General features: G+C 59.4%; 1 protein-coding gene across 2 annotated transcripts in view; it reads right to left on the bottom strand.

Annotated features, from left to right (window-relative positions):
* Positions 1-945: 945 nt before the first annotated feature.
* EDAR (ectodysplasin A receptor) overlaps positions 946-11,704 on the bottom strand; it is a 75,873-nt gene continuing 65,114 nt past the window's right edge. The window contains exons 6-12 of one of the 2 annotated variants that reach the window (XM_002709985.6): positions 10,859-10,945; positions 9,667-9,792; positions 9,501-9,575; positions 9,332-9,404; positions 6,522-6,681; positions 5,490-5,550; positions 946-3,238 (exon numbers count right to left, since the gene is read on the bottom strand). In XM_002709985.6, the coding sequence (XP_002710031.1) occupies positions 2,916-3,238; positions 5,490-5,550; positions 6,522-6,681; positions 9,332-9,404; positions 9,501-9,575; positions 9,667-9,792; positions 10,859-10,945 (905 nt within the window). In that variant the 3' untranslated portion in view covers positions 946-2,915. Of the gene's footprint in view, positions 3,239-5,489; positions 5,551-6,521; positions 6,682-9,331; positions 9,405-9,500; positions 9,576-9,666; positions 9,796-10,858; positions 10,946-11,704 lie in introns of both variants that reach the window. The other variant, XM_089327401.1, reaches the window with a different exon arrangement.

Genomic DNA, 11,704 nt, shown 5'->3' with positions numbered 1-11,704 from the left:
CACACACACACACACACACACACGGAGCTTCCTCCCCTACACACACACACACACACACGGAGCTTCCTCCCCTACACACACACACACACACACATGGAGCTTCCTCCTACACACACACACACACACACACGCAGAGCTTCCTCCCCTACACACACACACACACACATGGAGCTTCCTCCCCTACACACACACACACACACACACACACGGAGCTTCCTCCCCTACACACACACACACACACACACACGGAGCTTCCTCCCCTACACACACACACACACACACACACGCAGAGCTTCCTCCCCTACACACACACACACACACGGAGCTTCCTCCCCTACACACACACACACACACACATGGAGCTTCCTCCCCTACACACACACACACACACACACACGGAGCTTCCTCCCCTACACATGATGTGCACACACACACACACGGAGCTTCCTCCTACACACACATGTGCACACACACACACACGGAGCTTCCTCCTACACACACATGTGCACACACACACACATGAAGCTTCCTCCCCTATACACACACACACACACACATGGAGCTTCCTCCCCTACACACACACACACACACACACGCAGAGCTTCCTCCCCTACACACACACACACACACACACACGGAGCTTCCTCCCCTACACACACACACACACACACACACACGGAGCTTCCTCCCCTACACACACACACACACACACACACACGCAGAGCTTCCTCCCCTACACACACACACACACACACACACACGGAGCTTCCTCCCCTACACATGCATGTGCACACACACACACACGGAGCTTCCTCCCCTACACACACACACACACACACACACGCAGAGCTTCCTCCCCTACACACACACACACACACACACGGAGCTTCCTCCCCTACACACACACACACACACACACACACAGCTTACACCACAGTGCTCATCTGCAAGTTTATTGAGATTATAAAATAGAATAAGTTATCTATACAGAATGAGACACAAATATTGACAATTCAGACTTCACTGGCCACACACCTAGCCTTGAGGGGGTGGGGAGCTTCTGAATGGTTCAGGTGTCACAAAGGCACGCCACGCCCGGCATCCTGTGGCCTGTGGACACTCCTGGGAGCACAGCTCTCCCGGGTTTGTTTGCAGATCCGGAAACGACCGAGGGACACGGAGCCGCAGAAGAACTTGCTGCCTAGGAAGCCCAGGGGTGCCCGTGGCCCGAGCGGGGGCGAGGCCCCTCCCGGCCTGCAGACGGGTTCTCGGTTCCGAGGAGGAAGGAAGCTGCTCCTCCCGGCCTGTGCCGTGTGCCGTGTACTTAGGGGAGACTCGCAGCAGCGTTGCCGCAAAGCAGGGGCAGGCGCGCCGCAGGATCCAGGGAGGAATTCGCGGGCTAATTAAGCTTCGTGGGGGAGTTCTAGCTTGCAGGAGATGCCAAAGAGATTCGGGGGAAAAAAAAAAAAACAGCAGCACACAGACACGGTCAATGCTGAGGTTACGCATTCAGCACCTCGCCAGGGTCCCCCCCCAGTGTGTCCTACGCTCACGGCCGGAAATTGCTCATTGCCTTTGAACATCTGACCGATTTCCCGATTTCCCCGGAGCCTCTGGGCGCGGGCCTGGGACTTGTGATTCTCAACACAGTGCTCTGTTCTCCTTTAGCAGCCATCGCGGGGTTGGGGGGTGGGGGCCTGGCGTGGGAACTCTGCAGGCAGCAAGTCCACATCAGCCCCCCACCAGGCTGTGGCCGGCCCAGGTGTAACCGGGAGGCTGCCCAGAGCGCTGGGTTGTTCACTTCACCTCTTAAGCCTGAAGTCCCACACTTGCGGCTCCTGCGGGCACCCAGCGGTGAGTTTTGCTGGGTTCGCTCCCACGGGACGCGTCAAGGCCTGGACTTTCCTGCAGCTCTGCCGCGTCTCGGCTCACCTGAACGGCTCCCTGCTTACACAGACTCCTGGGCTAACCTCTGATTTGCAGAATGCAAACGGAGGCTGAGGGAGGAGAGGAGGAATGGCGCTGAGTGGCCCGGCCAGAGCCCTGCTCCCCGGACCCCAAGCCCAGGAGCCGCTGTCCTTGGCCAGCTCACAAGACCGGCTGGACCCTCACGCCCTGAGGCTCCTCCACCATCTCACACTCCAGATGGATGCCTGGCTGTCCGCCTAGGACCTGGCCACCTCTGTATCTAGACAGCGCTGGTCACTCCTGTACTCTGCCGAAGGCCCCGAGCGGCAGGCCTACCCTGTCAGCTCCTGGGTGTGGGGCTCCTGCGTGATGAACTTGGCCACCGCACAGCGCTAGGTGCCTTGGGTATGGATGGGTGAGCTCCTCCTTCCTTGCCTGGAAGGCCCCTGGGAGTTGGGGTGCCCTCGGGACAGGTAACATATCCCACTGACACCACCAACAGGAACAGACCACGCTGAACCTGAGTCGGTACCCGGAGCAGCGGCTGGCATCTCACGGCTGTTTTACCAAGGCTTCCTCCTGAGCGCGGCCGCCTTGGACTGCCCGGGGTGTAGCGGGGGTGGGGGGGACACCACGTGCCCCTTAGATGGCGCCTTCCTCCTGTTTGCAGCCCTCATTCAACGGGTGTGGTGGCTTCTGGCAAAGTGGTTCGTGGACTTCTGCCTCCCGAGGAATTCACAGTGGGCTGGCCGGCGAATGAGCAGATTCCCATTCTGCCCCACCCCCGGGAGGTCCCTGGAAGGACCCGGCTTTAATCCTCTCTCTGTGGTTACACTGCAGGACACGCCTCACTTCCCTTCTGCTCCTCAGAGCAGCCTCGGGCGTGCGGCGCCATGATGAAGAAGCCCTCTCCTATCCTGGAAGTCTGTTGGCACCGCTCACGGCTCCCGAGGGCCTCGGCAGATCCTAGGCTCGTCCCAGGGAGGACAGTCCCCAGGCAGGGCTCCTCAGGATGCAATGGGGGGCTGGGAAGCAGGCGGCACGGCCCCCGCCCAGTCCAGGATGTCCGCGCACAAGGACTCCACGGCGTCCAGCCGCTCGATCTGCACCAGCTTGGTGAGCAGCTCCGGGATGCTGTAGCCCGCGGTGCTGATGCGGTCGAAGAGCTGCATCCCGTCCGTCATGCCGCCGATCTCGTCTCGCTTCAGTCCGAAGCTCTCGGCCAGGTGGCGCCAGGTTTTCACTACAGCCTTCTCGGAGTTGTACGTGGAGCTCAGCATCCGGCTGGTTTTCTCCAAGCAGTCAAATGGCAGCTCCGTGGGACTGAGACCTAGGGAGACCAGGCCATGGTCAGATGCCGCAAATGGTCAAGGGACAGACAGACACAGAGAGAGCGCCCGCCTGTTGGTTCACTCCCCAAATGCCTGCAACAGCCGGGGCTGGGCCAGGCTGAAGACAGGAGCTGGGAACTGAATCCGGGGCTCCCAAATGGGTGGCCCAGATACTCGCATCCCTAAGCTCTCACCTGCTGCCTCCCAGCATGCACCGCGGCAGCAGGCTGGAGTTGGGAGCCGAGCTGGGATTTGAACCCAGGCACCCTGATGTGGAATGTGGGTTTCCCAAGCAACGTCTCAACCACTGAGCCAAATGCCCACCCAGCTTTCCTAACAGTCTTGAAATAACACAATCATGGAAACAGCACAGACTGGCAGCTGCCAGGAGCTAAGAAGGGGGGGGGGAGGGAGCAGAGCCAGGGAGAAATCTGGGGGGCGGTAGCAAGGACCTCCATCCCCCCACCCCCCGATCGGCATCTGCAAGATGCTCTGCTCGGGGGAACCTGGCCAAGGGCACAGGGGCTCTCTGTGTGCTTTCCCACTGCACGGGAGAACGATCTCACATTAAAACGTCTACCTGGGGGCAGGCGCGGTGGGCCAGGGGCTTGGACCCCTGCGTGCGGTGCCCGCATCCCATGTCAGAGAGCCTGGTTAGACTCCTGGCTTAGATCCCGCTTCTGATCCAGCTTCCTGCTAATGCACCTGGAGGCTGACTAGGATGGCTCAAGCACTTGTGTTCCCCCCCCCCCAAAAAAAAAGGAGGGGGCTGGGATTTGCCTGAGAATAATTCCAGGCGGGGGAGCGGGATACAGGATTCCTTGTGCAATCTCTGGTATTGCATTTCTGTGACATTTTTCATAATAAAAAAAAAACATTTAAAGGGGGAAAAAAAGTACTTGTGTTCCCGCCACCCACATGGGAGACCCGGATGGAGTTCCAGGCTCCTGGCTTTGGTCTGGCCCAGCCCCGGCTGTTGCTGGTATCTGGGCGGTACACCAGTGAATGGAAGACCTCTCTCCTCCCTCTCTCTGTCACTTGAGTGCCTTTCAAATAAACAAACCTTTATTAAAAAAAAAGTTTAAAGCCCAAAAGCCTTTAGCGCCTGGGGCTGACCCCTTACATCAGGGTCCTGGGGCGGGAGGGGGGCTGGGCATCAGTATCATTGCAGGATTATGGGAAATACATGCTTGGTCTCCCTGGGGCAGGGGGTCCCTCTCGCTTGTGAGTTCCCCCCAATGAATCTGAAAGCCGCAGTCTCTGGGACGTAGAGCCCTTTCCAAGGTGATGGGGCGTGAGCTCCAGGTCCATGCTCCCACGGGCAGCTGCCAGCCCCGCTCCGCCAGGCTCGATGGGCAGGCCGACGGGGCTTGCGTGTCTGGAGGGAGGCCACGCTTCGGCAGGCAGCCAGGGGGAAATGCTGGCCCTGCGACTCACCCTCAGCGCTTAGTTCTGGCCAGCAGCGGCCCGAGCAGCCTGTCCAGGCACAACCCACCCGCGGAATGGAGGCCGTCGACGGCCGCCAGCCAGACAGGAAGTGGGAAAATCCCCTGACCTCAGCGAGGTCACCTTCGGGGCGAACAGAAGGTGAGTTACAGACTGGATCGTGCCGCCGCTGGGAGTCCGAGACGGCGCCTTCTGACTGGCATGGTTGCGCCCCGGTCTTGTTACCTCCCACCTGTCCGCGGCAGGTGTATCTCAGGTGAGGCCTGTGTTATGGTGCTGGGGAGGCGGCTTTGGGAGGGAGGTGTGAAGCCCCTTCCCTTGTTACAGGAGGGTCCTTCAAAAGGTTCATGGGAAATGGAATCTAAAGATACATTTATTTTGGTGCAAGAATTTTTTTTTTAAATCCACACATGCATGCAGTATTAAGAGAGCTCAGAGAAAACGTGTATCACAAAACAACGCATGATTTTTTTTTTGCAGCAAAATAAACTGCTTTTTTTTATTCTATGTTCCACAAACGCTGAAGCCCCGGGACACTGTGAGCCCATGGCGGGAGCGAAGGCTGCTGCCCACTGGTGCCGGCTGTTCCCCAGGTGACAATGCCACCATGCCCTGCCCCCGCGTGGCCCCACAATGACCCGGGCCAGGACCACCTTCTGTGCTGTGAGGAGCAAACCTGGGGTCGCCTCAGCAGGGCTGGGGGCCAGCCTCTGCCTGACAGGCAGTCGGGTCCCCTGGGCAAGGCCGGAGCCCCCTTCCCACACGGACGCTGGGGGCAGGCCAGGGGAGCCCCTGCACACTCACCTTCTACCACCCCACATACGTTGGCGTACACATCCAGTATCTTTTTCCTTCGGCTTTGGATCTGTGAAGAAAGTGAGGAGAAAGTTAGTCTTCAGAGAACTGGCTGGCGCAGAGACACGCATCCTCTCCGCTCCTCCTGGGGCCATGCTGACAGGCGCTGAGTGGCCCACGGCCACCCCTCTGCCTGGTAACAACCACGTAGGCCTCCAGGGTCCCCACGGAGGTGGCTCTGAGCACGGCGGGCGTCCTGGCAGGACCCAGCCACACCCAGATCCCAGCTGGGCATTTTGACCATCAGGGGCATTGCCATCATGGCTGCCTGTGGCTTGGCTGGGCGCCAGCTGGGTCCTCAGGGAGCCCCCGGCTCCTGTCTTGGCACATCCCAGGGTGGCCTGCCCTAGGTGACAAAACCCCTAGACAATTATATATTTATATTCAAGATGCATACAAGAAATACATCTAGGTAGGAAATTGTCTTATTGGGTAGGTGTCTTCAAAATGCCTGGGGATTTCCATGAGGAAAATGCATCATACGAAAAACTATCCCATGGCGGGTAAAGCTGCCACCTGCAGTGCCAGCATCCCATATGGGCAGTGGTTCAAGTCCCAGCTGCTCCACTTCCCATCCAGCTCTCTGCTATGGCCTGGGAAAGCAGTAGAAGATGGCACAAGTCCTTGGACCCCTGCACCCACGTGGGAGACCCGGGAGAAGCTCCTGGCTCTTGGCTTTGGATTGGCACAGCTCTGGCCATTGCAGCCATCTGGGGAGTGAGCCAGCAGATGGAAGACCTCTCTCTCTGCCTCTCCTCTCTCTGTGTAACTCTGACTTTCAAATAAATAAATAAATCTTTACAAAAAAACTATGAATGAATTTCAAATATTTTAGCACCAAAATAAACATTTTTCCTTCCAGATTCCGTGGCCTCTCTGAAGCACCCTCTTATTCACTGCAGTGGACTTGTGGGGGACGCCCTGGTGGGGGAAGGGGGCAGTACAAGGAGGAGAAAGGCGCCGTCTGGGGCGCGGGCTCACCCCGGCTGCCTTGCTGCAGGAGGCGGGCTTCTCCCTGGCCAGGTGGACCAGAGACAGCAGGCACAGCTCTGGGGAGCCCTGCTTGTCCGGGGCGGGCTCCTCATCACTGTCCACGCTGCGGCTCAGCAGCTGCTCGTTCTCCGACGAGGCGTCATTCTCGCTGCGGAAGCAAAAAGGGGACGCTTGGTCAGCGGCGTCTGGGAAGTTCCAGCCCTGGTGTGGGCAGCAGGGGGCGCCAGCTTGCTCCTCCTGGGCACTGGGCGAGGGGAGTCCAGCTGAGAAAGACAACGCCTCTCTCTGCACACAGTGACTTGGGTACAGGCTGAGCTGCAGGTGTATGGGGGCTCCCAAGAGCGTGCTGGGGGGGGGAGGTCAGAGGGGCTGGGGCTCCCCCCACCCCTGACTCATGGAGGCTGCCCGGCACAGGCGCACTCACTGACCACGTTCTGGATTCTACATGTCATCCCTCTGAGTCCTGTTAAGCGAGCCACAAGCTGGCGCTGAGAGGGGGCAGCTGCTGGGCTGAGCAGAGCCCTGAGCTGTGACCTCATCTCAGAGTGGGGGAGGGGACATGGCAAACCCTGCTGGGGGGAGGGGCAGGGTGGATGGTCTCTTGTCACAGCACCACGCACTGCGGGGTCCACACAGGACCCAGGGCCAGCCCTCCCTGCACTCTCAAAACCATTCCATATATGTGAAAGCTATATTCTTCTTCTTTTTTAATAGGCCACCTTGCTTGGTCCCTGTGGTTTGGCTGAAGACGTTTACCCAAGAGGATGCACGTGCTGGCACTGGGGTTCCAAGAAGGAGGCCCGCGTGCAAACACGGCCCAGGGGATGGCGCAGCACAGCGGAAGTGGAAGCCACGAAGCCCCCGCGGACCCCTCTTCCTTGGAGGCCTCCTGGGCACCCTCAGCTGGCCTGCCCCCCAACCCCACACCCTGTGGAACAGCACCCCCTCCCCAGACCACCACGCAGCCCCCCAGGTCCTGTCTCCAGAACCTCACCATGGACGCTGGGCACAAAAGCTCTTGTGGTCTTGAAAGCACAGTTTTCAGGTTTTAACCTTCATTTAGTCTTTGCGTATGGAATCAGTACATATTTTTCTATGTAGGGTCCCTAATAGTCCCTGCCCTTTAAAATGTCATATATATAAAAATGTCACATATACATAAATGTCACATATATACGTCACATATAACACACACACATATATGTGTGTATATATATGTATAATTGAGAGAGACACAGAGAGAGAGTGAGCAAGCTATCATCCCATTTGCTGTTTCACTCCCCAAATGTCCACAATGTCTGGGGCCGGGCCTGGCCAAAGCCAGGAACTCAGTCTGGGTCTCTTGCGTGGGTGGCAGGGACTCAATTACTTGAGCCATTGTCACTTCATCCCAGGTCTGCGCTAGCAGGAAGCTGGAGTCAGCGGCCAGAGCTGGGTATCCGCCCCAGGAGCTCCAGTGTGAGGCTTCTATTAACCGCTAGGCCAAACACCCACCCCACCGCTGCCTTTTGCCTATGTGCGGGCATAGGGGAAGCCAAACAGCAAAAGGGAAGAGGCTGAGACAGATGGAATCACGTGGGGCTGGAGGCTGCAGGAAGTACCGTCTGTATCGAGGCCTTGTTTGAGTCACACACTGGGGCTGGGACTGCACTGTGGCAAAGCGGGTTACGACACAGTCTGCAGTACCGGCTTCCCCATATGGACACCGGATCAAATCCCAGCTGCTCCACTTCCAATCCAGCTCCCTGCTAATGCGCCTGGTAAGGCAGCAGAAGATGGCCCAAGCACCTGCAGCCCTGCACCCATGTGGGAGACTCGGATGAAGCCCCTGGCTCCTGGCTTCGGCCTGGCCCAGCCCTGGCTGTTGCAGCCATTTGGGAAGTGAACCAGCGGATGGAACCTCTCTCTCTGTCTCTCCTTCTTTCCCTCTCTGTAACTCTCCCTTTCAAATCAATAAATCTTTAAATCAAAAGCTTGGTTCTGGGGCGGCAGCTCGGGTCTGGCACTGTTTGCCATTGAGTGTATGGGAGAGCTTAGATCCCCAGTTCTGAAAATACCATCAATTGGGAGGAGGAGTTTACAGGAAACAACCCCAGTAGGAGGGTCTGACTAGTTAATTAGCTAATGCATTTCCCTGAGCAAGGCTTTCGTGAGTCAGTCTCCCTGCGCCCGTGAGACAGGAGCGAGCGCCGGGTGCTGTACCGTGCGAGCAGACACGGGGAGTCACTGGGACCCTGCTTCCAAAGCTCAGGGAATATGGAGTTAAACGACAAGCAGATTCGGCTGCAGAAACTTTAAGGATCCGTGCAGAGTTTTTTCCTAACGCACACTTCCCGTGAGCTCTCTGAAGACTTCTCGTGTAGCCTGATTTCAAAGCTGTGCTATGGCACGACTCCGAAGGGGACACCGGTTGCCAGCGTGGGCAGGCGCAGGGGCCGCGGGGGGTGGGTGGGGGACTCAGTCATGTGTGTCCGGGCCTTATGTTCTCCCCTCGGTTTGGAGAAGGGCCCCGGAAGGCTCTGGGAGTCATCGAGGCCCAGGGCACCCGCAGGAGCTGGGGAGGGGGGCCTGACACCTGCCGCTCACACACCCGGTCCCCGTCAGCCCAGGGGCTGAACCGCGGGGCTGAGCAGGGTTCAGTGTAAGTGGCACACGTTGCAGCCTGGTGCCAGGCCCTGCTTTTGGGGGGTGGGGGGATCCCCAGCACAGCCCTGAGTCCAGGCGCGCCAGCTCCACGGGGCGTGTGCTCAGCCCAGCGACCAGCCTGCGGCAAGGCCCAGCAGGCGTCACACACCTACCTCTTGGTGGTCTTGGCTGGAGTTGCTGTGAGCTTCTCGAACTCATCCTTCTCCGAGAAAATCACCACGTTGTCTAAGGGAACAGAGGTGGGGGGCGGGAGGAGTGAGGATGGCCGCGCGGGGTGGAGTGGGGCACCTGCTGGGGGCCTGCCTCGGGGTGGGCACAGACCTGGAGACTCCTTCTTCTCCTCCTCTTTGCTCACGGGGGCCTCCACGCTCTTCCCTGGGTGGCTGCTGCAGCAGGCTGGTGGGAGAGGGGGTGGGGCAGGGTGAGCGCCGGGCCCTGCGTCCTGGGCGAGGGGGAGGGGCGGGCGCGGGAGGGTGCGGGCGCGCACCTGGGGCGGAGGGCTTGGTCTTCACCATGTAGAACATGATGATGAGCACGATGGCGATGGCCATGATGAAGATGGTGGACATGGCGATGATCAGGGCGGTGGCCAGGTGGCCTTGGCCTGTGAGCTCTGCTGTGGCAGGGAGACAAGCAGGCGTGTCACTCAGCGCAGGGCCCTCCTCCAGCCACGCCCTCCCCGGAAGTGCTTGCGGGGCTGAGACCGCGGCCGGCAGTCAAGTGTGCCTTGGCCGCCACATGCTGCCGGTGCCCTCGCTGCCCTCCTGTGGGGACAACCAGGGTCTGGGCTCCCTCGCTCGCTCTTGGTTCCACTGCTCTGGGGACGGCAGGGCCAGGTGGGTTGTCCTTTGCACACTGAAGTTTGTTCTAATTCTCTAAAGTAACCAAACTGGACCCTGGGTGTCAGGAAGCCGAATCCTGATGACCGCCACCCTGACGCGCAGGGGACACATCACTGGGGGGCCTGGGTTATCTGAGGGAGCCACATGGCACCAAGCCTCCTGGGCGTTGTTTGGGGGCACCTGTTTCAGGGGTGACACAATGCCTTAACACTCTCCAGGTTCTGGGCTCCAACCCCGCCCCCTCCCCGGTCCTGGAGGGAGTGAGGTGCATGATGTCCCAGCCCAGTGTCGCGCCCGTGCTCCGGGCCACTGTGTCAGGGGCTCCTTGGGCCCTTCAAGGTGTCCCGGAGCCTCACTGAGACCCGGGCCCGCAGTGGGCTCCGGGGAGGAAGGCGTTAAAGCCGTGTCGGCTTGGGGGTTTACTCTAAGAGAGAGTCGGTTCGGGGGGCTGGTGCGGTCTTTGCGCCCCTTATTGGGTTAGGCAGAATGAGATGCGATTACAGCAAAGGAACAGGCAAGTGGGAAGGTTTATAGGTTCGCAGGGACGCCAGCAACAGAACTACTACTGGCTCCCTGCCGAACGGGAACCCAGGGGCCCAGTTCTGCGGCGGCGCGGGGCACATGGGCACCCCACCTCCCAGCCCGGAATGCGCCTCTGTTCCCGGCACCTCCTGGGGGCGGGGCAGAACTACAGAGCCGGTCACTAACGCCCACCGCGGGGGGTGTGGCCTGCGGTGGAGACCGGAAGAGCCCATCGCTGTGCCCACCGCCCTCCCTCCTCCTGGCGCCAGCCCAGCCCCTCACCCCAGAAGACCAGCGCCTGCGCACTCGCCTTACCTTTGTGGGCGTGCTGGAAGGGAGACAGCGTGCTGCTGCCAGCGGTGCTGGGGAAGTGGGCAGAAGCTCCCGACGTGGCTCCCACACCTGCAAGGGGAACGATGTCACCTCTGGGGTCAGGGTCAGAGGCCACAGTGGAGGGACTGGCCGGAGGCAGGGGCCGGGGAAGGAGATATTTTTACTTCTTAGGGTGTCTAGTTCCTAAAGAGACTTTGTTCTCTCAGCGTTCTTGTTTGTTTCTATTTATTTGAAAGGCAGAGTTACAGAGAGAGGGGGAGAGACACAGAGAGAAAGTCTTCCATTCGCTGGCTCACTCACCAGATGGCCTCACCAGCCAGAGCTGAGCCAGGCCACAGCCAGGAACCCAGAGCTTCATCCCGACCCCCCCCCCCCACCTCCCCGCGGGTGGCAGGGGTCCAGGCGCTTGAGCTTTCCCAGGTGCATCAGCAGGGAGTTGGATTGGAAGTGGAGCAGCCGGGTCTTGAACCGGTGCCCATATGGGATGCCGGCATTGCAGGCAGCGGCTTAACTCACTATGCCACAAGCCACCCCCTCAGGGTTCTTCTTTGAACAAAAAGACTTACAGATGATGGTGCTAAAAACACAGAGTGGGCACTGGAGTTTTCCTGTGAACTAAGACGAAGGACTGGCCGTCTGTCAAAATGCCAGCGCCGAAGCTAGATGCCTCAGCATCTGCCCCCACAGCCCCAGCTCCACCTCCTGTAGGTCCCCAGGGCTCCACTCCACCCTTCCCTGTGGTGGCCCCCAGGGCCTCTGGGGAATCTGCAGGAGGTCCAGTGCTTCCCCCAGGGCACCCAGCACCAGGCCCTGGGAGCAGAGGACACG

Source organism: Oryctolagus cuniculus, chromosome 2, assembly GCF_051225735.1.
Source record: "Oryctolagus cuniculus isolate XC-2025 breed Fujian yellow rabbit chromosome 2, ASM5122573v1, whole genome shotgun sequence".
Lineage (NCBI taxonomy): Eukaryota > Metazoa > Chordata > Mammalia > Lagomorpha > Leporidae > Oryctolagus > Oryctolagus cuniculus.
This window is presented reverse-complemented; position numbering and strand designations above follow the sequence as displayed.